The sequence below is a fragment of the Macrotis lagotis genome, chromosome 4 (genome assembly GCF_037893015.1).
Source record: "Macrotis lagotis isolate mMagLag1 chromosome 4, bilby.v1.9.chrom.fasta, whole genome shotgun sequence".
In the NCBI taxonomy this organism is placed as follows: Eukaryota; Metazoa; Chordata; class Mammalia; order Peramelemorphia; family Peramelidae; genus Macrotis; species Macrotis lagotis.
The window spans coordinates 257,631,862-257,658,036 of NC_133661.1; the positions used below are offsets into that span (position 1 = coordinate 257,631,862).

Below are 26,175 nucleotides of genomic sequence, written 5' to 3' on the forward strand. Positions count from 1 at the left end.
AGGATTCTTATATCCTAGAAGCAATAGGGAGTCATTGAAGATTTTTTAGTAACATGAGTTTGTGATGTGGTTAGATCCGAATTTTAGGTTTTGCAGCCGCATGGAGAATGGATTGGCAGTAGAAGATACAGCAGGTAGGGAGACCAGTTAGGCTTTTGAAATAGTCCAGGTAAAAGGTGATGAGGACCTGAAATAGGGTAGACCCTGTATGAATAATAAGAAAGATATGAATAAGAGGTATTGTAGAGGTGTAATTGATAAGACACAACAATGAATTGGTTGTGGGTGTTGAGAGAGGGAGAGAGAGAGAGAGAGAGAGAGAGAGAGAGAGAGAGAGAGAGATTGAGATTGATTGATTATCAACTTGATTACCTGGAAGAATGGTACATCCTTCATTAGAAGTTTTGAGAGGAAATATGAGTTATCTTTTGGACATGTTACATTTGAGATTCTTTTTTGTACTTCCTTGGGGAGGAAATGTCCAAAAAGTCATTTGGATATACATGACTGGAGTTCAGGAAAGAGAGTAGGATTGGGTATTTAGCTTTGGGAGTCATGAATAAACAGACGGTAATTGAACTCTTGGGAAATTGATTAGGTCACTGAGAAGAGAGTGTTGAGCAAGAAGAGGATGCCCAGGATAAATTCTTGGAAATGCCCACAGAGTGAGTTGTGCAAGGATTATGTTAAAGGATGCTGAGAAGGAATGACTAAATAGATGAGGAAAACCAAGAGAGGGCAGTGTCACAGTAATCAAGGAAGAAGAAAGTCTGTAGAAGATATTATAAATGATATGCCTTAAATGAGATATTTTGAAGGCAAAATATATAGTTATACATTGTAAAATATAATTACAAGATGAAAAATTTTATGTATATAAAATAAAATGTGTTATTAATTTTTGTGATTACTGTTTCCTATACTATCACCATTTTCTTTATTTTCCATTAAAAATATGAAAAATAGATTGCACTGAGGATTGACTGGAAAGGCATTTGGATAAATAACATTTGGATCCATTTAGATAAATAACATTGTCTTTCACATAACATCTAATTAGTAACCAGTTTTATAATTGTCTTAAACTTTATTTAGAATTTATTTTGAAATGTTTTTGAATAATAATTCATTAGCAAAAATATTAGTAAGCCCTTGAAATATATAATGATTTTTGTGTTTAATCTCTTTTACCATTTAAAAAAAAGTTGTTTGAACATTTTATCTGTAGTTTTTGTAAATTTATTATACAGATTAAAAGGAAAAGAAGAACAGGAAAATACCATGAAGGCTGTATTAGAAGAAAAAGAAAAAGATCTTGTAAACAGAGAAAATTTGTTGCAGGTAAGAAGTTTCAAAATAAAGACACCATCCATAGTCTGGAGCATGAAATCCTCCACTCAGGTCCTACTTCAAAGTCTCATTGTATTGTGAAAGTATCCCTGATGACTGCAGAACACAACTTTATAGGTCTCTTATTGGTGACACTGTTGAATAAGAGTGATCTTAGCTGAATTCCAAAATCATGATCACCCTATCATGAATTCTCGAGTACATTAAATCAAGAAGAAAATCTACTAAGGTTTTTGACATTCTGTATTAGTAGATAGGATGTTGACACTGATGTAATCATGGATATGTTAATGTTGAAGAATCAAAATATCAGCTAAGCTTATCCTTACTTTTATATCCAAGGACCTTCAAAATGAAAATGCAGCTTTAAAAGCACATGTTCAGGAAATAACACAACAGAAATTACAGCAGGTATGTTATGATTTACACCTTGGTTGTGTATGGATTTAATTAGTTTAATGAATTGGAGAGCAAAATGGTTAATGTGAATTACTTTAATTTATTTCTAGGGAAATTATCTTGGATGGATGTATACTTTTTATTTACAGAAAACTATTTCCTTCTTTTTTGTTGTTGTTGTTTTATTTTAGTCACCAGAAAATTTAAAACCAAATTTATAGGCCAGATGTTGTAATCTTCTTAATGCTTGTAACTGAATGAATCTACTCATTCTAATAGATTTTGTACTTTTATCTTTAAGTATCTTGCCTTAAAATAGTTTTAATCTATCAACGGCCATATGTCCTTCTGAAATCAGATAATTATCCATATTAAATTCAGTAATGAAATGAGATATTAACTCCTTTTTGAAATATAGCATGATTCATGTTTTTTTAAAAATTTATTTTTTATTAAAGATATTATTTGAGTATAATTCATGTTGAAAAGTAAATCTGTCCTCACTTTGAATTTTATGAAAAATTGAATTTTGAGTATAATCTTTTCAATAAATGATTTTTTTGATGAGATACAAAAATTTTGAATTTTATTTCTTAGGCATCTTCAGTATCACAATTTCAGGAACTTGAGAATATGTAAGTATTTGTTTATTTTTAGCAACAAACATATATAGTCAGTACCTTCAAATGTATTTTTTACCTTCTTTGAGTTTGTCTACAGTTAGTTAAAAGAATGTTGTGATTTTTTTTTTTAAATCGAAAAATTTTATTTTTTACTCATGCAAGTTTTGTCCAAGGACAACTAAGAACACCAAGATTCTTTGTAAATCAAAGTCAGGTGGAGTATTTATGAATGTCTAGAGGAATTTCTCTTTTTTTATATGGTTCTCTATATACTTAGTATGTTTTGGTTTTTAAAACTTGAATGAATGGAGGATTGAATGAATAAAGCATTCAGTGCCTACTATTTACAAAGTATTCTCCTGAGAGCTGAGGATAGAAATAGGAAAAGGAAAATAGTCCCTACTCTCAAGAAGATCACATTCTAACAATATATTTATAAGGTTTCAACTATATCTATTGGAAAAGTTCCACAATCCTAATAGAAACATCTCTCTTAGCTAGAAGTGCTCATTATGATTACTTTTGTAAGTATTAAGCATCAGATAAATAGTAGGAAGTATTTCAACAGATAGTTTGAATGATCTAGGACAATAAGTTGTAGAATTGAACTAGAGAAGATAATTGTAGGAAAAAAATTAAAGATAGACAGTATTGCCATAATGGCAGTACAGATGATGAATGCATCTTTTCTAATATCATTTTCACTGAGAAAATCTTCAGTTTCTGATGTTGAACCATAAGAATTTCCTTTTTTGGATTTTTCAAGGAAATTTTGATTAAATTCTACCAAATGTTAGTAGTATAAAATGAGTTTAGCAAGAAAAGTTTTATTAGTTTTTAGTTGTTAAATATCTGAAGGGCTTTAAATGGGATTTTATTACCTGATGCATTATTTATGAGAATGGTTATGTTGCTATATCTCTATCTCTGTCTCATGTTATTTATGTCAACATATCTCTGTAAATGGATATCAAAATATAATGAATCCTTGAAATATTGAGTAGTAGATCAATATAGATCACTGTTATTTGAGTTGACTTGCAATATATTCTTAATTTTTAAAAAAAAAAAGATAGAAAAATCTCTACCAGAAACTTATACTTTTCTTTGTTTTCTAAATTACATATTAAGAAATATTTTGATAATAGCTGTTATGTCAGTTGTCATTGTATATGGCAAGAGAGAAGATAATAAACCTTTTGGATGTGATTATTATAGAATGGCAGCAACATTTAATGTTCCTTTAGATGCTAACCAAGGAATATTTTGTCATCTTGATCTGATAAGGTCTGTTTTTTGGACAAAACTTGGTATTGAATACTTACCAAATTCCTAGTGTTTTGATAAACTGCACAAAAAAAGCACTAAGACCTGAATTCTGTTCTTGGAAATTGAATTGTAGTGCAAAAGTTTTGTACTTTGTAACCCTAATATCAGCTATTTTTGACTAAAATTGTTTTTATCTGATAACTTTTTTTACTTGTGTAATATGAAATGATGGTAAATAGTTCTAATTGTAAATAAGTAACATGTCTTAGCTAGAAGTGCTCATTATGATTACTTCTATAAGTATTAAGCATCAAATAAACCATAGCAGCAATTTCAATAGATAGTTTGAATGATCTAGGACAATAAGGTGCAGAGTTGAACTAGAGAAGGTAGTTGAAGGAAGAGTTTGAGAGATACTCAGTATGTTTGGGAAAGGAAATCTGTGAGTGGTTCTTCTGCTGTACCTATTTTGTATTAAGACATACTAAAGTTTAGTAAAATTTCTTTTTTTTTCAACAGATGAATTTAAAGATTTAAATTTTTTTTTCTTCTAGCTTAAAGGCAAAGGAAGATCAAATGAAATTAATGGAAACTATTTTAAAAGAAAAAGAGGAAGATCTTTGTTGCAAAGGAAAATTGCTACAGGTAAAGATAATTGGGTTTTAATGAATTTGTTGATGAGAATTTAATACAAATCAGCAAATGGTTTTTTGTCTTTATTTTAATAGGATGTACAAGATGAAAACAAACTGTTTAAATCTCAACTTGAGACACTTCAGCAGAACTACCAACAGGTATTGTTATATTTTAATCTTTAGTGTTAATGTAAAGTAAGAAAGGACCTTTGAAATGAGTCATTTTTGAAATTTATGACAAGATATCCTTTGTTTATTTTTGATATCTTTTATTTCTCACACAGTTTAAGGAGGCAATATATGAAAATAATTCTTGTATAAAGTTACTATAATTTTTATAACACAGATAGCAATCTTCTATAAAGAAATGTACATTGTAACTGTCACTATGCCCAGGTATACAATCATGGCATCACAGATTTATTGTGGAAGAGATTCTTAAGATTTTTCTAATCCATTTTCCTAATTTTACATTTGAGGAAATTGAATCAGGAGAACCTAAGACTGGTAGTCAGTGACAGAGTCAGCATTTGAATTTTGATCCTTTGGCTCCAATTCCATCACTCCTCCCATTATACCTTGCTGCTTTTGAAAGGCAAACAAGAAAACCCAATGGTGCCTCATCAGATCTATAAACCTTTGTGAAGAAATCTACTATATACCTGGGATCTATTTGCTGGGGAAGGGCACAGTAGGAAAGGCCTACCACCTCCTAGTAGTAGGCCTAAGTCAAGCCTTAGCTGGTAACCCTGCAGGACCTGGCCCTCTAAGGGTGTGTGGGAGGACATGGTTCATGCTCTAATGGCAATAGAGGGGGCTAACAACATTGGATCTTACTGTTAGACTGTGGTACCATCTATGGAGAAATTGGTAACTTGAGTCCTGTTTACTTTAGAGTGGGACAGGTGAGAAACACTGATTGGCATTGGGAATGTGCCATACCATTGCTTTTCCTCCTTCCAGAGAAGTGTCCTGACCCTTTTCTCCTCACATCATGGTCTCTTCCATAGGCCGGAAGAGAGAACAGGCTCTGTGGGTCACTGTGTAATCAATCCCCTTCTACACTTCACTTCCAGTGGAACAAATTTACATGTTAGTGTGGGTTTTGATGATGGTAATTTAAATTTTGTTTTCATTGAAAAAAAATAGATTATTCATGTATGATTTACCCTAAAAAGAACTTTTTCTTTCTTCTTTTGTTTCTTTGTATGTACCCCAGGGTGGTAACATATCACAGGTGTTCTGTCATCTTGTCCAGTCTCCTCTTTACTGTATGAAACCCTCTTGATAACAACTGGCAAATTATCATTTGACCTTTGAACATTTTCAGTGACTAGTATTCCACCTTACGAGGCAGCTTATTCCACTTTTAGTCAGTTGTAATTGTTAATTTCCTGTTTCATTGAGTTGAAATCTGATTCTTTTAAACGTTCATATGTTCCTATTAATAGTCTTTGTAGCTGTGGCATGGAGAGGCAGTATGTTTTATTGAAAATAACCTTAGACTTGGAGTCAGAATACTGTGACTGTGACATTTAGCCATGATAAGCATCATTTACTTACAACTTCCCTGCTATGGTAAATAGTGCAATTACAATTAATTCCATTTTATGAAGTGCTTTGTAAATTGTAAAGCCGCCATTTAAATGTGAGTTAATTTATACAGAATCAGTCTTACTACCTTCTTAATATGGAAGCCTTTCAGATTTTTGAATTGACATCTCAATCTTTTTGTAACACTTATAATAACTTAATATATATATAAAGAAAACTATGATAATACAGTACAAAGATAAAACACTTTTCTCACTGAGTTCATAATTTAGAAGGGGATGAAATATGTGTATATTTAAATAATTATAATATGAAATAGTAAATACGGAGAAGGTAGAAACAAAGTAGGTGAGGATTAAGGTAACAGATGTGGGGAAGGTCAGAGCAGATTTTATAAAAGAATCAAGCTCTCAGCAGTTGAGTTGAAAGGACAATCTAGGCATAGGGAGCAGTAACAAGGACACCCAAGATGAGGAAAGCACAGAATACAAACCTTGGATATTAAGTGGTTCAATTTGATCTGAGTATGTGGAGGAGAGTAAAATTTAGAATATCATAGAGGTGCTTAGGAAAAAGTTTTATTTGATAGACTAATGACCTTTAATCACTGAGCAATAAAAAGTCACTGAAGGATTTTTAAACAGAGCAGTGAAAAGTGTTTAAAATGGGAGTGTTTCAAATCATAAAGTTAGAATGAATAGCAAGTTTTTAAGTTTTCTGCATTGAATTTGAGGTACCTTAGGTAATGTCCAGGTTGTGTTTTCTTGTGGAGTTATAGATAGGAATCTGGAGTTTGAAGTTGTTAGGGTCAAATAAGATAATGTATACAGAGCATAAATCATGAAGTACTATGGTATATCTTGAAGTACTATGTATGTGTTATTGTAGTTTTCAACTTATTTAGACATATCTTTGACTCTTAGCAAATCATTATGGTCTAGTATAATATAAAGAACATTGAATTTGGAGTCACAAGTCCTTGTTTAATCACTTACTTGCTCAACTACTTATTGTTGACCATTGTGATTTGAGCAAGTCACTTAACTTTTCCAAGCTTCCCTTCCATTTGTTATTCTTCATCTCTTATTTCTAATCTATCCATTTACATATATCTCTACTTTAGACCAAAACCCTTACTGCCTTTCAAATATTTAATTATGATTACCTCCTAACTAACTTCCTTGACACCACTTGGTCCCCACTCTAATTTATGCTTCTTATAGATGCAGAATAATCTTCATCATGCAGAGAATTGATTGTCATTTTTCAATTTAAGCCAATTTCTTAGACTGTCACTAAAAACCTCTTCTAGATCAAGGAGTAGTATAATACTGTCAGATCTTTGGAAAGGGAAGCAGTTTATGACCATGGAAGAGATGGAAAACATCATTAAAAACAAACTAGATAATTTTGATTGCATTAAATTAAAAATCTTTTGCTCAGACAAAAGCACTGTAACCAAGATCAAAAGAAATGTAATGGGAAAGTTTTTACAATTAGTATTTCTGACAAAGGACTCATTTTTAAAATATACAGAGAACTGAGTCAAATTTTTTAAAAAAACAAGCTATTCCCCAATTGGCAAATGGGATATGCAAAGGTAATTTACAGATGAGGAAATCAAAGCAATCCATAGTCATATGAAAAGTTGCTCTAAATCACTACTTATTAGAGAAATGAAAATTAAAGCACCTCTGAAGTACCACCTCACACCTCTCAGACTAGCCAATATGACCAGAAAGGACAATGATCAATGTTGGAAGGGATGTGGTAAATCTAATGCATTGTTGGTGTAGCTATGAACTTATCTAACCTTTCTGGAGAGCAGTTTGGAATTATGCCCAAACGGCAACAGAAATGTGTATACCCTTTGATCCAGCAATACCACCACTGGGTCTATACCCTGAAGAGATTATGAAAAAGGGTAAAAACATCAGCTGTACAAAAATGTTCATAGCAGCTCTGTGGTGCCAAAGAAATGGAAACTGAGGGAATGTCCATTATTTGGGGAATGGCTTAACAAACTGTGGTATATGTATGTGATGGAACACTATTGTTCTATTAGAAACCAGGAGGGATGGCATTTCAGGGAAGCCTGGAAGGATTTGCATGAACTGATGCTGAGTGAGATGAGCAGAACCAGCAAAACACTGTACACCCTAACAGCAACATGGGGGGTGTTGATCAACCTTGATGGACTTGCTCATTCCATCAGTGCAACAATCAGGCACAATTTTGGGATATCTGAGATGAAGAATACCATCTATATCCAGAGACAGAACTGTGGAGTTTGAACAAAGACAAAAGATTATTACTACCTTCAATTTAGGAAAAAAACCTGTTATCTTATTATGTAATTTTGCTATCTCTTTATACTTTACTTTTCTTCTTTAAGGATATTATTTCTCTCTCTTTACATTCGACTTAGATCAACGTATACCATGGAAACAATGTAAAGACTAACAGACTGCCTTCTGTGGGGGTGGGGTGGGGGGAGGGAAGCAAGAAGGGGGGAAAAAATTGTAAAACTCAAAATAAACAAAATCTTTCTAAAAAAAACCCTCTTCTAAATGATCCACCTTGCTAATTTACAGCCTTTTAAATCCTGTTCCACTGTGCATATTCTTTGTTGTTCCCCACCCCCTTCCCAGACCCAACTTGTTTTCCATGTTTTTAAAATTTTTTTATTTATTTAAGGCAATAAGGTTAAAAGTGACTTGCTCAAGGTCACACAACTAGGCAATTACTAAGTGTCTGATGACGGATTTGAACTTGGATCCTCCTGACTCCAGGGTCGTTGCTCTATCCATTATGCCACCTGCTGCTTCTGGTTTTCCCTATCTTGACTAGGCTCCTGGATCCTCTGTTAATTGGCAAGGAAGTTTTGAACTGAGTACCCCTTCCTCGGCATGCCTATGGTCTTACACGTTTTTTTTTCCTCTAAAAATTTTATTCAAGGCTTTCTTGCCCAAGGTCGCACAGCTAGGCAATTATTAAGTGTCTGAGCCAGATTTGAACTCAGGTCTTCCTGATTCTAGGGCTGGTGTTCTATCCACTGCACCACCTAGCTGACCCGGTTTTTCACTTTCAAAGATTTACCATATTAATGCTGAGTTTAATGCAAACAGATGCCCAATCTAGCCCAGTGCACCTTGAACCTGCTGAACTCGAGAGTTCTGTGAGCCTCAGCCTCCTAATCTCTGGGATTGCAGGCATGTCCCACAATGCCCAGTCCCTTTACATATTTTCAGCAAATCTAGACTTCCCTCTGACTCTTCCCTGATTTTAGTCATTCATGCCATTCTTCTCATTCCTATTTGAAATCTTTTTTCTTTTTTTAAGATCTAGCTCAGATACCTTCTTGGAGAATTGCCTTTTCAGTTTAGTCATCTGTCCTTCCTCACATTTTCTTACAACACTGTCTAAATCATTTTCCTAAAATGTAAACCCTTTTAGATTGGATGCCATCACTTTGTAACTTTTGGACATATCCTTTCTCAGTGCCGCAAAGCGTGACTGACATTCATTCATGAACCATACATTAGTGCATACAGAGTGCATACATACAGAGCATTTTATTACTAGTCTCTGGCGAAAATAAATTGGTCACTAACCTCATGGGCTTTACATAAATTATTTCGATAAAGGAATAATACATTAACTTGTTTAAGTAGTATTGAGATTTTGCATGGTAGATACTTGAGTGTTATGATAATAAAGTTTTCGGTGAAGGCCTTGATAGGGGAGGTTGTTAACATCTGAAATAGGGATGAATTAGAGGAAATCTTCAAGGGTAGGTTGTGCATTTGAGTTGAATATTTAAGGATGAGTGGGATTTAGACATGCTAAAATGGGGAAGAGTAGGTCTCCAGCATACAAGTGGGAGACTGTAGGTCATGTTCAGGAAGTGTAGAGAAAATTTTATTTTGACTGAAAGAAATTCTAAAATACTTGAATGGATGTGTCATCTCCTTGATTCAAAAACTCCTTCCAATGATAATGTGTCATAACCCATTTATGCTTGCACATTTTGTGCAGCTTTGGACTGAATCCTCCTAAAAACTCACTGCAAGAGTTTCAGCCAAAATGCTGGGTGCCTTACTTGCTTGTTTCCAACGTGAGCATGTGGGTACAACAGCTCTTGCCACATTACTTACCCATTTTTTCTTCCTAGTATATAATTTTTAAAATATTCCTTTCTCTTATTCTTCTAAATCTTTTGGGATAAATAATATATTGGAGCCTGTTCACACTCTTAATGTGAATCACCATTGCTATTGTGTATATTTAGGTTTTAGACCTTTGTTTTCATGTGCTTCTTGGGGTCAGAAAAAGATCTTTGCAATTTCCCAGAAACAGTCTAACCCACTCTCTTCCTCCTGTTCAGTTCTCTGTTCATGTCTGTCTCAGATATACATACTATTGAACGAGCTTTATAGGATTTCCACCTAAATGTAAGTTAAATTATGAACAAGAAAATATTCTTCAACCACTTGATTCTTCCTTTGTGGATGCACACATCAAATTCCTTTGAATGTTTCTAGCACTTATTTAGGAGAGTCTTCAGTGTTCTGGAACTTGCCATAATCATCATAATGTTATTTTCTAACAAGAGGACCTAGATCATTTCACCAGTGAAATCCATCCTTGATCTGGATCTTCTCTGTCCTAATAGTGCTTACTTTTGCTAAGCATATATCTCCCTATTTTATTCCTTACCTGTTATGTATTATCAGCAAACTATTATTTTTATTACTATATCTCTAAGAAATATTAAATAATATTGATGTATTGTTGGTGGACTCGTAGTTCTTAAAGACACTATAAGGTGGTATTCTATTAAGTTATATTCTTTTTCATAAGCACAGTAGTATCTTAATATTCCCTTCATTTTTATGGATTTGTGGAGTGAGGGAGAGTGAGGAGTTGAGAATAATATTGAGATTATGTACCTGGAAGCCTGAAAGGATGGTGGTACCTTCAACAGATGTAGAGAAGTTTGGAAGAGGAGAAAATTTGAAGAGAAATTAATATTTTTCTTGAAACATGTTGAGTTTTAGATGTTTCTTGGATGTAATCCAACTTGAAATGTACAATAGGCATTTGGTGATGCAGTTCAGATTAGTTTGAAGTTTAGAGGAGAGACTAGTCTTTTAGTCTTCTTTATGATGATAATTTTAGTTTTGTTTTCTTTTTGCAAGGCAATGGGGTTAAGTGGCTTGCCCAAGGCCACACAGCCAGGTAATTTATAGAGATGATAATTAAACCCTTGGGAAATGATGAAGTTATCTAGAGAGAGAGGGGAAGACCCAGGAAAGAACCTTGGTGAATACCCAAAGTTAGAGGGTATGAAATGGTTGATGAACCCCCCAGAAGAGGTAGAGAAAATATCAGGTAGTTGGAGAACCAGAAGAGAGTATACTGCTCTGAAAACCCAGAAAGTAGGGAGCATCAAGAGAATTTAATGTACCAGATAGATTGAAAGGAATGTAAAAAAGAAATCATTGGTAACTTGGGAGAGCAATTTCAATTGTGATGAGTGTTCAAGAGCCAGATTGCATAGGATTAATTAGTTATGGGAACAGATGAAATTATTAAGGGTATATAATATTAAGGTAACATAGGGTTTAGGACCCAAACCTCAGTAAACACTTCAATTTATGGGTCAGAAAGAGTATCCAGTGGAGGAGACAAGAGTCCCTCTCTTCTCTTCTATAAGATAAGATTTCCTACCAATCCTTATGTTTTTAGTTTGCTATCCCTTGGATATTTTCTTCTGCATTACCTTTTCTGTTGTTTATGTCATACTGTAAACTCATAAAGAATTACTCCTGAGTCTTTTGACATTTGAACTGCTCTTTAGATATGTCTCTGTCTAGTATATTGTTTTATTAAGTCTAAAAGGATTTAATTGTTTAGCTGATACTTATAAATCCAGTGACTTTGTATTTGTGCTTTAATTTGTAGATTAGAATACTGTGTATATTTATTGATACTTCATTATAATATTACCAATTACTAATTTAAAAGAACACATCAGCAATAGTAGACCTCAGAAAAACTGCCTAAATTCCCTAATCTATAAGAGAATCAAGAAAAATGATATCAACTTTTCATTACTATATATAGACTCAGTATTCTTGACTTGTATAATCACTTGCTTTTAAAAGTCAGTAAAGTTTGTTAAGAAACTAAGATATTAAAAAAAAAGAAACTAAGATGTTGGGGCAGCTAGGTGGGTACAGAGGATAGAACACCAGCCCTGGAGTCAGAAGGACCTTAGTTCAAACCTGGTCTCAGACACTTAATAAGTGCCTAGCTGTGTGACCTTGGGCAAGTTACTTATCCCCTCCCACCACTGCCCTGCCAAAAAAAAAAAAAGAAAAAGAAACAAGAAACTAAGATATTTAAAATAGTTTTGTCTGCATTATATCAGCCTGTATGTTTAAGAAATCTGGTAAAAGAAAAAGGAAAATATGCAAATATTTGCTGAAATTCTAAGTTGACAGAAATATTGACTAAGAAATATTTTGCATGAATAACATAGTTTAGAGGTTAAAAATGTACAGTATAGGAAAAAATGTCTATCATATTTTTATAGGGCTTTAAGATTTACAAAGTGCTTTTCCCATAGCAAATCTGTGCAAGGGGTAGTACAGGTATGACACTTTTATTTCACCACTCAAACTGAGACTGAGAGAGGGGAAGTGATTCACATCCTTAACACAAAGCTAAGACATTCCAGAGCTTTCCTGAGAACTTAGGTTTTCTGGCTCCAAGTCTATGAGCTCTTTGATTACATTGTGACTCAATAAGCTTTGTACATAGAATACCTACAAAGTTGAAAAATTTAGAGGTTTTCATGATATTGCCTCTTTGTCTCTTACCATTTGATTCCTTCTCAGCCTCTTTTGCAGACTCCAAGGCTCTGCATTGAGCTCTCTTGGTTTTTTCCTTGATTATTTCTTTGTGACAAAATTAACTTCCATGGATTTAAACAACATTTTAATGCTTATTTTAGTCTTTCCTCTAGCTTAGGGAGGTTTTCCTTCATCATCAAATAATTATACACTGGTGCCCAACTTTCTTTTACTTTCTTATACTTTCAATAATATTCTATTATTGGGATAAAAAGTGTTGTAATTTATGTTGTAAGCTCCATTAAAGTAAAGGGTGTAAAAGGAAACAAGTGAGGGAGAAAAATGGGTTTAATTTCATCTTGGAGTGGAAAATATTTTCCTCTCACTTCGACTTTAGAAAAATGATGGTAATAAAATTCTAGGGGATATCAGAAATACAAATGATTTTTATATAAAATGTGAGATGCTAAATGTCATACAGAAAGCACTATTTTAAAAACAAAATTTAAAACTATTTTGTAGATATCTTCTATGCCCCCACATGAAGAATTGTTAAAAACGTAAGTAAGAATTTTGATTCACAATTTGGTATTTCCTTCATTCCGTGTTTTTGTTTTCTTTTATGCTACAGTGTTCTGAGATATTTAATTCTGTACATTTTGCAAACCTTTTGTGTGAAATAGTCTTTTCTTTCATTTCCTTGTGTTCGATGTATACACTAAGCTGTTGACAACCAGAATTTATTTCTGAAGGGAAAACAGTGGTTTAAATGATTCCCCAATATGATTTTATTTGTATTTTTGAATCACATTTTAAACATTCTTTTTTTAACATAATGTTCATTGCTAATATGTTCTTTCCCTCTCCCTACTCAGTGAGCTAACCTTTGTAACAGTGGCTTTAAAAAAAGTTTTATAAAATCAATAAAAACATCAGTTGTGTCAGGCACCATATCTAGTTTTATTAATTTAATAAGGATGTGTTTATTTTTTTAGAATTCACAATCCTTCAAACTAAATAGCAAGCTATTCTTTGAAGAACAATTTGAAAATACTAGCCATCCTTCTGAATCACTTATTATAATCTCTAATGAGACTTGTGTTTATACTTACAAAGATTGATGTAAATCATTGGTCTGAGCTGGGTTACTCTTTCATTCTAAATTTTTATTCAGTTTTACAAAATTTTGGCTCATATCAGGTGGGAAGAGAAAGGTAATTAAAGTTTTGATTTAATTAACCTTTCCTAGAAGTAATTTCAGATTTCTTTTCCTCTTAGTTTCTATGTAGCTACATTCAAATTCTCAATTTTAAATTGAATGAATAGCTAAGTTTATATCAATTAAAGTATTATCTACCTAACTGTTGTATCAAAGTTAAATAAATAAAATATATTATTTCTTTTTGGGTTTTTTTTGGCAAGGCAGTGGGGTTAAGTGACTTGCCCAAGGTCACACAGCTAAGTAATTTTAAAGTGAGTAATTATTAAATGTCTGAGGTAGCATTTGAACTCAGGTCCTTCTGACTCCACTGTGCCACCTAATTGCTCCAATAAAAGTTATTATGAAAAAAGTTAAAAACAAATTTTCTTCCCTCTTAATCTTAATCTGTTACTGAGAGTTTAGAAGTTTATTGGGAATTATAGTCCACAATGTAAATGATGATATATCTGAAGTTTACTAAAAACTAACTGGAATTTAGCATGAGGAAAGGATTATTTATAGTTTTGACCTACCCTCTAACTAGTAATTTCTTTCATTATAGGATAAGTAGATTGTAACAAATATGCATAAATCTTTGCCCTTGTTGTTAAAGTTATCCTTCTTGCATTGTTCTTTGCAGAAGATGGATTAGAAGAAAATGAATTTGAGGAAAAATGTGGAATATATAATAATATGAAAAGAAATCAATGCCTTACTACGTTTGAATATGTTACAACTTTTCAAAAAACAGGATTACCATTTTCAAATTAGATTTTATGTATCATTTGGTTTCACATCTTTGAAATTACATACTTAGTACTACTATACCACCATCACTACTTGACATTTATTTAGTACTTTAAGATTTTATCTTCATTTTTATGTGCATTCCCACCTTCCTTCCCCAAATCCCTTTATAGTTGTTACTGTAAAGTCCATTTTATATTCCAGGAGACTCAGTCTGAGGGGGTCAAATGTCTTGATCATTGTTCATGTAGCAAATAAATGTTATTTGAATTTATTTTCCTGATTCTAAGTCCAGTAGTCTTAGATTAAGTCTTAGATTACTACCTCTATTAGTGGCTTAAATGAAAATTGTATTAGCCACAATCACCTTATCAAATTCCTGCAATATAATTGATAAGTTTTTGACACTTAAAAATTCTAAGAACTTTCTTTAATCCATGTCTACAAATTTGTTTAGTTTTAAGGCTTATTTTTAATGGCATAGTGATACTTCTTATTTTGGATGTTTACTGGTGAATTATTTGAGAGTGTATGTGTTGCTTTTAAAGCTTTTGTCCTTCTTCCTTTTGGGAAGATGTGAGAATATTTAAATTACTTTTTTTGGTCACATCACTATTTAGGATTTCAGTAAAAGAAAAAGCAGTTACTGGTCTTCAAAATGAACTAACTGCCCTGAAAAATGCAATTGAACAACAAAGAAAGAAAAATAATGTAAGTATGTGTCTTTAAAGAAGTTTTTTTCTCTACTTCAGTTCTGAAACACCTTTGTTTATTTTTTACTTATTCCTAAGTGAGGATTTTTCCATAACCATTTTATTTTGCAGGATATTGGATTTGCTTTGGGAAAAATTTAATTCTTTTTGAATTTATAATTTATAGTGATTGTCAAAACTATAATTTTTTTCCTGGAATAATAGTGTTAAAATTAATTTTTTAAAATTTCTATTTGAAAAACTTATTTTTTCTAACTGAATATTAAAAAAATGCTATCAAAGATATTTCTTCTTACTTGATTGACTCAGCTTTTTGATACTAAAAATAAATTGTAGTAACTGGTGTCCATCTTAAAAAATTTGCATTTTTAGTTGTTTTTTTTTTTTTTTTGGCAAGGCAATGAGATTAAGTTTCAAGTATCTGAGGTCGCATTTGAACTCAGGTCCTCCTGACACCAGGCCTGGTACTCTAGTCACTGTACCACCTAGCTGCCCCTAGAATTTGCATTTTTTTAAAGTAAGATAAATACTCCTTGCAGGACTGAAGTTTGCTAATTGAGTTATACTGGAGGTAACCAGAGTAGTGTTTAAATTTATTGTTTACTTGAAGAGTGAGTGAGATGATAAGTTCTGGAATATGTAACCTGATATTTAACTACTTCTTATGTAAGTCACTTGAGTAAGTGAATACTAAATTCAGATTTCATGATGTGTTTGAACACCTCTAGACCTTGAGGCCAAGTTGTTTTTATTTGCTAAAGAATACTGGTTTACCAGAGGGGAAAACATCCTAAAACTCTAAATTGATTGTAATAACCAGTAATGTGTGTTTTCTTTTTTTTTCCTTTTTAAAAAAATTTATTTTTCCAACTACATGCAGAGATAGTTTTCAACAATCACTTTTTGTAAGGTTTTGAATTTCATATTTTTCTCTCTTCCCTCCCTTTCCTTCCCCTTGAGAGAAATATAATATAGACTTTATTATAATATAATATGGAAATATAATATATAACCATGTTGAGCATATTTCCATATTAATCATGTTGTGAAAGAAAAATCAGAACAAAAATGAGGAAAAATTCATAAAAAAACCCCAAAATTTAAAAATTGAAAATAGTAAGCTTTGGTCTACGTTCAAGTTTCATAGTTCCTTCTCTGGATGTCGGTGGCATTTTCCATCATAACATTTTAGATTATTGCACTGCTGAGATGCACAAGTCCCTCATAGTTGATCATCATACAGTGTTGCTATTAATATGTACAATGTTCTCCTGGTTCTGCTCACTTCATTTAGCATCAATTCATGCAAATCTTATCAGGATTTTCTGAAGTCCTGCCCCTCATGATTTCTTATAGAACTATCATGTTCTATTTCACATTCACATGTCACAATTTGATCATTCTCCAATTGATGAGCATCCTCTCAATTTCCAATTCTATTTCTATAAGAAGAACAGCTTATAAATATTTTTGTACATGTGGATTTTTTTTTTTACCCTTTCTTATGATCTCTTTGGGATACAGACTGTATACTGCTGGATTAAAGGGTAAGGAGTTTTATCACCCTTTGGGTGTAATTCCAAATTGCTCCCCAGAAAGACTGGATCAATTCAGTGTGTTTGTTTTCTGAGGCAAATTTTCGTTTATAAAGAGGGTGTTATATACTTAAAATAACATTTTCCTGCCATCCTGGGTTTGTCGGAATTAGGATTATGTAATGTCCCTTGTGCTTGCTTGTTAACAATTCTAATAGGAAGATACATTTTCAATATTTAAGGTGCACTTACCAATATGCTGTACTTTGACATTTTATTTGTTTTGATTCTTCTTATTGGATTCTGGGAAGTGACAATAAAAACATATAGTACCAAAGACGATCTCTGTTTGAATTTACAATATTCAAGTAATAATTGCAAATACTGCATTTAGATATATATTTCTTTAAATTTACTAACATTGCTGCTGTTGAGTCCTGAGAAATACGGATTTCCAACCAATCAGCTTTTGTTCCCCAGAAAGAGGAAATTTTTTGGGGAGGTCTGAAAACATGGGCTCAGTCAGCTTGTTTAGATAATTCATAATCAAGCTGTTTTGAGGAGTATACATACTTAATTGACCCTGCTAAGAAAGATGTAGTAATTAATATATGTTACTATGTCCTTTTCCCTGGTGTAGTTGGAATGTCTTTCTAAGGCTGGGAAAAAATCTATAGGAAAATTTGGTTGTTGGAAATAATATGTAGTTTCTGTTATTGATATTGGACATTGCTTTTGGTAACTGTAAACCATATTGATATATTGTATTTTAGTATGTTTATTAATTCTTTGCAGTTCATCACGCCTAAAATTCTGTTCGTAATCTTGTTGTATGTGCTTTACTTTTTAAATGCTTTCTTTTTCTGTCTCACATATAAGAGTTCAGTAATAACATTCTAAAAATCACTATATTAAGTATCTATATTCAAAACACATTTCTCTCTCCATTTTAATGCTTAAACATCACATTTATGGATTTTTTTGTTGCTGTATTTCCTTCAACAAAATAATTTTGCAGTAACCAGCAATTAAATGCAGATTACTGAATGTAATTCAGAATACTGACAAAATTAAAGACAAAAAAGATACTTTTAATATTGGCTGAACTGAAATAATTCTTTCTAAAAATAATTAGGACCTTCGGGAGAAAAACTGGAAAGCAATGGAAGCATTGGCATCAACTGAAAAAATACTGCAGGACAAAGTGAACAAGACTGCCAAGGTTGTAATGCTAACTCCTAGAAACAATGAGTTGAACAGAAACAATCTGCAGCCTGTCTTTACCAAAAGAAAAAAAAATCAAACTAGTGCATTTAACTTTTACTGCAATTTCAATTAAAAAATTTATTCTTGATGAACATCCATATACATTCACCTGCTTCTATCTGTCTATTTGTTAAGCTTTTTTCTTTAATTTCTGGGCATGCTGATTTATTTGTTCACCTAATTGTTTAAGATTTGGTGACATGTACTCTTGTCTGAAGAATCTTAGGATAGAGACCTAATCTATGATTTGTTGGTGGCTTTGTCTAGTGAGCTTATTCTGTTGGCCATAGGAGCTATTTTGGCTTCTAAAGAGAATTTCTCTAGTAAGAATTAACACAACTTTAAATCAGAGCATCTGAACTCAAAGTTATCTGGCAGGATTGAATATTTAAATTCCTCCCCTGTGAATATCAGGGTAGAGCTTCTTGAGCACGGAGTAGCTCTCAGAATTTCTGGAAATTTTTGACCTTATTATTTGAAGTAATTGATTTAGTGTGTACAGACTTAAGAATAGTGATTGAAGAATCACTATGATGAATGGTAAGTGTCAGAATTGTAAAATGTCTTGTTCTTATGGTGATTCACACCTATTGGACAACTATTTTTGCTGTCTCCAGTAAGGATAATAAATTACTGAATTTTCTTATTTGCACTCTGACCTGCATGATGCTATCTCTTTCTCCCCTAATCTATGTGATGAGTCAGAGGATGGGTAACCTCTTAAAATTTTATGCACTTATATCCATATAAATATATATATATATATATATATGTATATATATGTACACATATCCTTTACTAGGTAGCAAAAGTAATATTTTCATTTTACAAATGAGAAAATTAAGATTCACAGGTGGTGATTTAGCCCTTATATGACTAGTTAGTGGGTAAGTTGTGATTCTAGACTCAGGTCTTTGATTCTTATACTTTCTACCATGCTACATTTCTTCATTATTCAAAATTTCTATTCTTTTTAGCATATTCCAATAATCCAGAGAACTAGTGCTGCCAGGCAGATATTCTTGCAGGCTCCCTAAATCCTTTTTGTCTTGAGCTATACTACACTTTCAATTCTGATTACATACTGGGTAGAGATAGGTAGTTAGAGAACTGACCTCAGACTCAGATACGCTTGTATACGGGTCTAGCTTCTAACTGTTCCAGATTTTGTTACAGAATAAGTACAAGGGAGTTTCCTCACTGGGCATTACCCTATTGATTGGAAAAAACCAATCTCCCTACCAATCTCCCTAACTGGGACTTTACAGACTATATTTATTGCCTACCATTTAAATGGTATCCCAAAGACATAAAAAAAGTAATTTCCCTCAAATAGTGTAGTATGATTGGTCTCTCTTGGGATCTGATTTATAATCCTTTCTCTTTCAATGGTGATTTTATTCTTAAAAAAATTGCATCTGTTCTATTCAGACAAGTTAGGCATCTATTTTTGATTTCAATTTGGAACTCTAATTAGAAATGCTGATGATTCAGTATTGATATGTACTTAAAAATGGAAATGAATTCAATATAATCCTTAAATTGCTGACATGATAAATGGAAGAATTTACAGAGTTCAATGAAGAAGATTTCAGTATCTTGCAGTCAGACATCCTGACTTTGAATACTAGTCTTTCTGCTTATTACTTATATCTTTGATCCTGGACCAATGCACTCAATCTCTTTGGGCCTCTTTTGCTTCACAAGTGTGATGACCACTAAAATTATTTCTAACTCTTATCTTTTGAAGTTTATCATCTTAATGAACTTTTCCCCTTAGCAATTACTGGTAGGCAGAAATAAAATTCCTTACCCTTATAATTATTAAAATGTCTTTTTTTAAACTTTGGAAAGTGTCCCCTGAGTTGATGTTATTTCTTAGCTGACCAATTTGAAATTGTTTTGTCAATTCCATTGTTAAGAATGGCAGTGCTTATTACTTTGCCCTTTTTTGTTGTTTTTGAAATCGTAGCCCATTGTTTTTTGTTTGTTTTGTTTTATTAGTTTTTGCAAGGCAATGGAGTTAAGTGACTTGCCCAAGGCCACACAGCTAGGTAATTATTTAAGTGTCTGAGGCTGGATTTGAACTCAGGTACTCCTGACTCCATGGCCGGTACTCTATCCACTGTGCCATCTAGCTGCACCCCCCCCCCATCATTTTTCTATATAGATACCCCTCATTTTTTGCAGATTTGTTTTTGAAATATGGTGTGTGAATTGCTATAAATTAAATAACATGTATGTTTCAGGACCCACTAATAATGGAAATCTTGCCTTACATTAAGGGGAAATAAAGCTTTTGTAAAAATCACTCCCTAATTTGCCTCATTTGGTTTTTAAAAATATATTAGGCCTGCCTAAAGTGAAATTCACTTGTGCAGACTTCAAGCTAGCAGTTATCTTTATGATGTTTATGAATCACATCTTAATTTGTATTAAGAATGTTTTAGAAGTTTTGCCAATTCTAGTAAAAGTCTGTTCTTCCATACACAGCTAGAAATGTTTGAATGAGCTCTCCAAAATTTGACAAATAATGTTTTGAAAAGAGAAGGGTTGTTTTCTTGGCCTGGTTCAAATGTGCTTTTTCACAAATTTTTGTCTTGTTTTATAGGTAACTTTTTATCCTTATATATAAATGTCTATATCAAACTAAATCTTTACATATATATATATGTATATATGTATGTATACATATATATCATTAGATTTACACATATATATCTTTACATCAAGCTAAACTAATAGAATATGGTTAAAACAACCTAATTTTGACAAACCTTAGTTTGTACAGTACAGTATTAGTTATAAATGAATTTAAGAATAAAAATCTCTTAAAGAGTATGTATATGCTCCTTTTTCATAATGTCTCTTGAAATTTACTTCTGCTAGTACTCATATGTCACAAGTACTAAAATATTTTGTATATATGTTTGTATAAGTTTTTTTTTGAGTGTGAACCTTCTCCAACTCCCTACCCACCTTAAATGCTATGGTATTTACCAAATTGTAGTGTTCCAAATTTCTTTCTTTCTTGTTTAGTTTATATACTTTAAACTTATATTGAAGCTGAGTTTGTGAAATATGCACCTAAAAATTGGAATTTGTATCATTGTACTTATTGCCCATCATTTCCTGGCTATTTGCACTAGTTCTGCTTGACTTGTACACTGTCCAAATGAAAATCTAGGGGACTGGTGAGCATCAATACTTTGTAAGTCAGAGTTGAGCAAAGTTTTCATTGAGCTAAGTTCCATCCTATTTGGTGTTATTATTATACTTAGTATTACTTTATTAATATCACTGAAAATAATTGCATAACCAGAAGTTATCTAATATCTGATTTTTGACATCCCAAATACCTTAAACATTAGTTTGATATCTTGAAATCGAAGTATTTCTTAATACTTGGAAATGAAAATTTAAAGTAGATGACTTTTTTGTTAAAAAAGGTTGCATCTATATTATCTCATGTTATACCAGTGTGTATGTATGTGTGTGTCTGTGTGTGTGTGTATCTGTGTGTGTGTGTGTGTGTATGTATGTATGTATGTCTGTATCTGTATGCCTTAGGAGAGACAACAACAATTGGAAGCTGTTGAGATCCAGGCTAAAGAAATTCTGAAAAAATTGTTTCCTGGAGTTTCTGTTCCTTCCAACTTGGTAAGTCCATATTTTATATTTTACATATCTCTGAATTTTTTTAGTTTAAGTGAGGTGCTAATAGTTAAATGAATACCCTTGCTTTTGAAAGAAAGGTTATTCTATAATTCTTATACCAGATCTTAGATGCATTTTGAATAGCAGAATTCAAATAGAAACTAACACTCCAAAATTTATTTACTAGTTATAAAACTTTCTGCTGTACACTTAGGCTTTTTATATATAAGGAGCATATTAGATTGCAAAGACGTTGTAAGGAAAGAAATAGTTTCTTTTTTTCACATGTGATTATTTAAAATGCAACTTTTAACAAGTGACTTTTACTACTCAATCATTTGACCTCTTTATTTTTTAATGAAGTATTTTGGGCTTTATTACCTAGGTTTCTTGCTTATAAACCTTCCTTACAAGGTAGTTGTGAGGAACAAATTACTATATAAAACTCCTTTCAAAATTTTAAAGAATAATGTACATGTTAATTATTGTAAGATGCTTGAAATCTCAGAATTGTGCATCACACCTCTGTAATAACTTTCACATCTGATTCTTCCACTCATTCCTGTGGCTATCACTTTACTCAAATCTTTCAATACCCTCCCTTGAATTTTTTCCTGACTTTTTCTATTTCATCCTTTATATTGCTCCCATATTAATCTTTTGAGTACATAGATCTAGTCATATCACTCCAGTTACCAGAAACTTTAATTAACTTTCCAATGCCTAAATAATTTAGTTTTATATAACAAGCATTTAATAAGTGCCTATTGCAATCTCAGCATTGGGCTTACCAAAATTAAAAACAAACAGTCCTTCACCTGAAGGAGTTTGTGTTCTATTGGAGTATACTGACTGTACAGATAGGTAAATACAAGATAAATTGAGGAGGTAAAGAAAATTGACTAAAGATGAACAGAAAAATGTTCCTATAAAAATTAACATTGAATGAACCTTGAAGGAAGCTAGTGGTTCCAAGAAGTAGAGAGATCTCCCAAAAAACATTTAAAACATGGTAGATAGCTTACCCAAATATACATAGATAGGAAATGAAGTTAGGACTTTACCTAATAGATTAGTTTTCCTGGAATGTGGAAGGTTTGAAAATGAGTGATTTGTGCAGTCTGAAAAAGTATATGGAAGTCAAGTTGTTGAGCTCAGGCTCAAGAGTTTATGGTTTATCTTAGAGGCAGTGTGAAATTTTAAAGGTTTTTTAAAACAGGCAAGTGATGTGATCATTTATGTGCTTTAAGAAGATTAATTTGTAAAGAAGAGATTTCAAAGAGGAGAGACTGAGAGAGGGAGACCAGTTAGGAAGCTTTGTGTGAGATGATGTAGAAGTAGAATCAACAGGACTTGGCAATAGACTTAATGTAAAGGTTGAAGGAAAAGAAAGAATGAAAAATGACTGAGATTGAAATTTGGTGATTAATGGTAATGATTTAAACAAATAAGAAAGTCACATTCCTTAAAGGGAACTAGCATTCTTTATGTACTTACTGTGTGCTGGAGATACTAAGATAAAATGACTTGGGTACAACATGTATACAAATGGATAAATGCAACATAATATACAAAGGAGCTTCCTTTCTATCAGGACAGATGTCTGATAAAAAAAACTCCTGTATTATAATAATAGAACAAGAATTCCTGATGTCAGAATATAAGGACATAGAAAAATGAAATAGGGTCACTGAAGGAATAGACAGAGCTTGGTGTAATGGTCAGAAAGAGACTTTTTTTCTATTTCATCCTTCATAGTGCTCCCATATTAATCTTCTGAGTCCATAGATCTATTCATATCCCTCCAGTTACCAAAAACTTTAATTAACTTTCCAATGCCTAATGAAATTGAAAAGAGGACTGGGAATTTTTTTTTTTGCCTCCCTTAATACCTAAGCTTAGAATTTTGGAATAAAGTGGTAAATAATGTTTTGTTGTATATATCTTTTATGGAGGAAATACAAAAATTATATTTGGTTACAAATTACAACCATAACTATTTAATAGCATGTAAGACATCACTCATTATAAGCATAATTTCCTACAGGTTTGAGTAACTTAAAAAAAAAGCATGAAAGAATTGTTTGGGATCTTTTCCCTGAATGTAATTTAACTAAAGTAACAATATGTATGATTTCTGAGTTAGGGGTTTACTTGTGGTAGCAAGTAAAGTAGTGGAAAACAAGAAGTACATAATCTCTGATTAGGTTCGGCTGATAACTATGGAAAGCTCTTCAAGTATTTTAACTTTATGGACCTAACAGTGAAATAAGGAATTATTGCAGCTCTAGTCAATATTTTTGATCACACATTTTTGTAAGAATAAATGGGTTTTGGCCTTTTGGTTTGATCAGTATTATAAGGAAGAGCCTGTCTAGGTGCAGACTTTTAAAGGCAGTTGGTCAATATACCAACCTTTTCTCAATCCTCATCCTTTTGAACTCTTTACTGCAGGCTTTGACACTGATGATCACTCTCTTGTCCTGGAATACTCTCTTTTCTTTAGTTTTTTATAACCCTTTTGTCTCTTGATTCTCCTTTTAATTATCTGATCATTTATTTTGTGATGTTTTGCTGGATCTTAATCCAGGCCATGCCCACTAATCTCAAATTTCTCCCAAGTTCTGTCCTGGGTCCTCTTTTCCCTCTGTGCTATTTTACTTTATTATCTCATCAGCTCCCATGAATTCAATTATTTTCTCCATGCTGATTATTTTAAAATCTATTTATCTAGCCTTATTCCCACTATTCACCAATTAACTTTTTTATCTTTCCAAATGAATGTTTTCTAGGCAACTCAAAACTTTGTATATTCACATCAGTACTTTTTACCCCTAAACCTCCCCTCTTCTCTCAACTTTGCTATTTTTATCAAGGGAACCTCCATCCTCCCAGTCAAATAAGTTTAGCCTATACCTAGCATGTATGCCTGTATAGGGGAGGGAAGAGGCAGCATATTGCTTAAGTGTTTATTCAAGGTGATGAGGCACTATGCTCTGTGTTTTGATCATCACAACAATCTGGTAGGTTGGTATTATTATTATCATCCCCATTTTAAGTTGAGGAAGCTGAGGCAGATAGCAATTAAGTGTCTGAGGCTGGATTTGAACTCAGGTCTTTCTGATTCCAGGCCCAGTGCCCTATCCACTGCACCACCTAGCTGCTATTGGGGCAAGAACTCACTATTCGACAAAAACTGTTGGGAAAACTGGAAAGCAGTCTGGCAGAAACTAGGTATAGACCAACATCTCATATCATATACCTAGATAAACTTCAAAAGGGTACATGTTTTAAACATAAAGGGTGACATCATAAACAAATTGGAGGAGAAAGGAAGAAATTATCTATTTGATCTTTAGCTAGGGGAAGAGTTCATGACCAGATAAGAGATAGAAATGTTCACAGGAGGTAAAATGGACAATTTTGATTATGTGAAAGGAAAGGTTTTTTTGCAAAAAGAAAACCAATACAGCTAAAAATAGAAGCAATAAATTGGGGGGGGGGATCCTTGTCCCAAGTTTATCCTATAAAGATCTCATTACTAAGATAAGATAGTTGTGATTAAAATTTATAAGAACAAGAGTATGTCCCCAGTTGATAAAGGGTCAAAGGATATGAATAGACAGTTTTTAAAAGAAGAAATCCAAGCTGTCAATAACCATATGAAAAAATTAGAAAGAATTATAATATGGGTGGTTTTTCTTTTTGGCAAGGCAGTGGGGTTAAGTGACTTACACAAGGTGATGCAGTTAGGTAATTATTAAGTGTCTGAGGTCGGATTTGAACTCAAGTCCTTCTGACTCCAGGACTGGTGCTCTATCTACTGTCCCACCTAGCTGCCCCCAATAGAGGTTTTTTTTTTTAAAAAAAATTGGAATGCTTTTTAAAATGGATGGAACCAGAGAATGGGACTTGAAATTGGTACTCTAAGCAAAATTTTGATTTAATAGGTTGAATAAATTGGTACGTGTAGAGACATCATGTAGTAGCAGAGTGGTGTCAGGAAGACAGCCATTTGAATCTTGGCATTGTCGTTTAATATTGTGTACCCTTAGGCAAGTCACTTAAATTTCCCATTGCCTGGCTCCTTTTTTGTAAAATGAAATATTCAAATGGGCTAATTTTTAGTTGGTACTATCTTTTGTTTTACAATGACCTTAATTTTCAAATATATGCCTCCCTACTTCCTGCCTATCATGCCATTTCTTATAAGAAAGAAGGGCAATTTAGCAAAACTATCCAGCACAGTTGACAGTATCTAATTTATTCTCTACTACCCCTGATCCCCTCACCACAGTTGCAGTCCAACAGTTGAGGGAGAAAAAGGTACATTATTTTACCTTTATCCTTTCATCTAGTACCAGAT

At 32.6% G+C, this 26,175-nt stretch overlaps 1 protein-coding gene across 13 annotated transcripts in view; it reads left to right on the plus strand.

The window, feature by feature from the left end:
• The window catches only part of KTN1 (kinectin 1), a 524,036-nt gene that overhangs the window by 89,290 nt on the left and 408,571 nt on the right, over positions 1-26,175 (plus strand). For 8 of the 13 annotated variants that reach the window (XM_074235885.1, XM_074235873.1, XM_074235877.1 and 5 more), the window contains 9 exons: positions 1,251-1,341; positions 1,693-1,761; positions 2,347-2,384; positions 4,196-4,286; positions 4,370-4,435; positions 13,213-13,250; positions 15,259-15,349; positions 18,022-18,108; positions 21,723-21,812. In XM_074235885.1, coding sequence (XP_074091986.1) covers positions 1,251-1,341; positions 1,693-1,761; positions 2,347-2,384; positions 4,196-4,286; positions 4,370-4,435; positions 13,213-13,250; positions 15,259-15,349; positions 18,022-18,108; positions 21,723-21,812 — 661 coding nt within the window. Of the gene's footprint in view, positions 1-1,250; positions 1,342-1,692; positions 1,762-2,346; positions 2,385-4,195; positions 4,287-4,369; positions 4,436-13,212; positions 13,251-15,258; positions 15,350-18,021; positions 18,109-21,722; positions 21,813-24,939; positions 25,044-26,175 lie in introns of all 13 variants that reach the window. The other 5 variants (XM_074235880.1, XM_074235883.1, XM_074235882.1 and 2 more) reach the window with 2 other exon arrangements.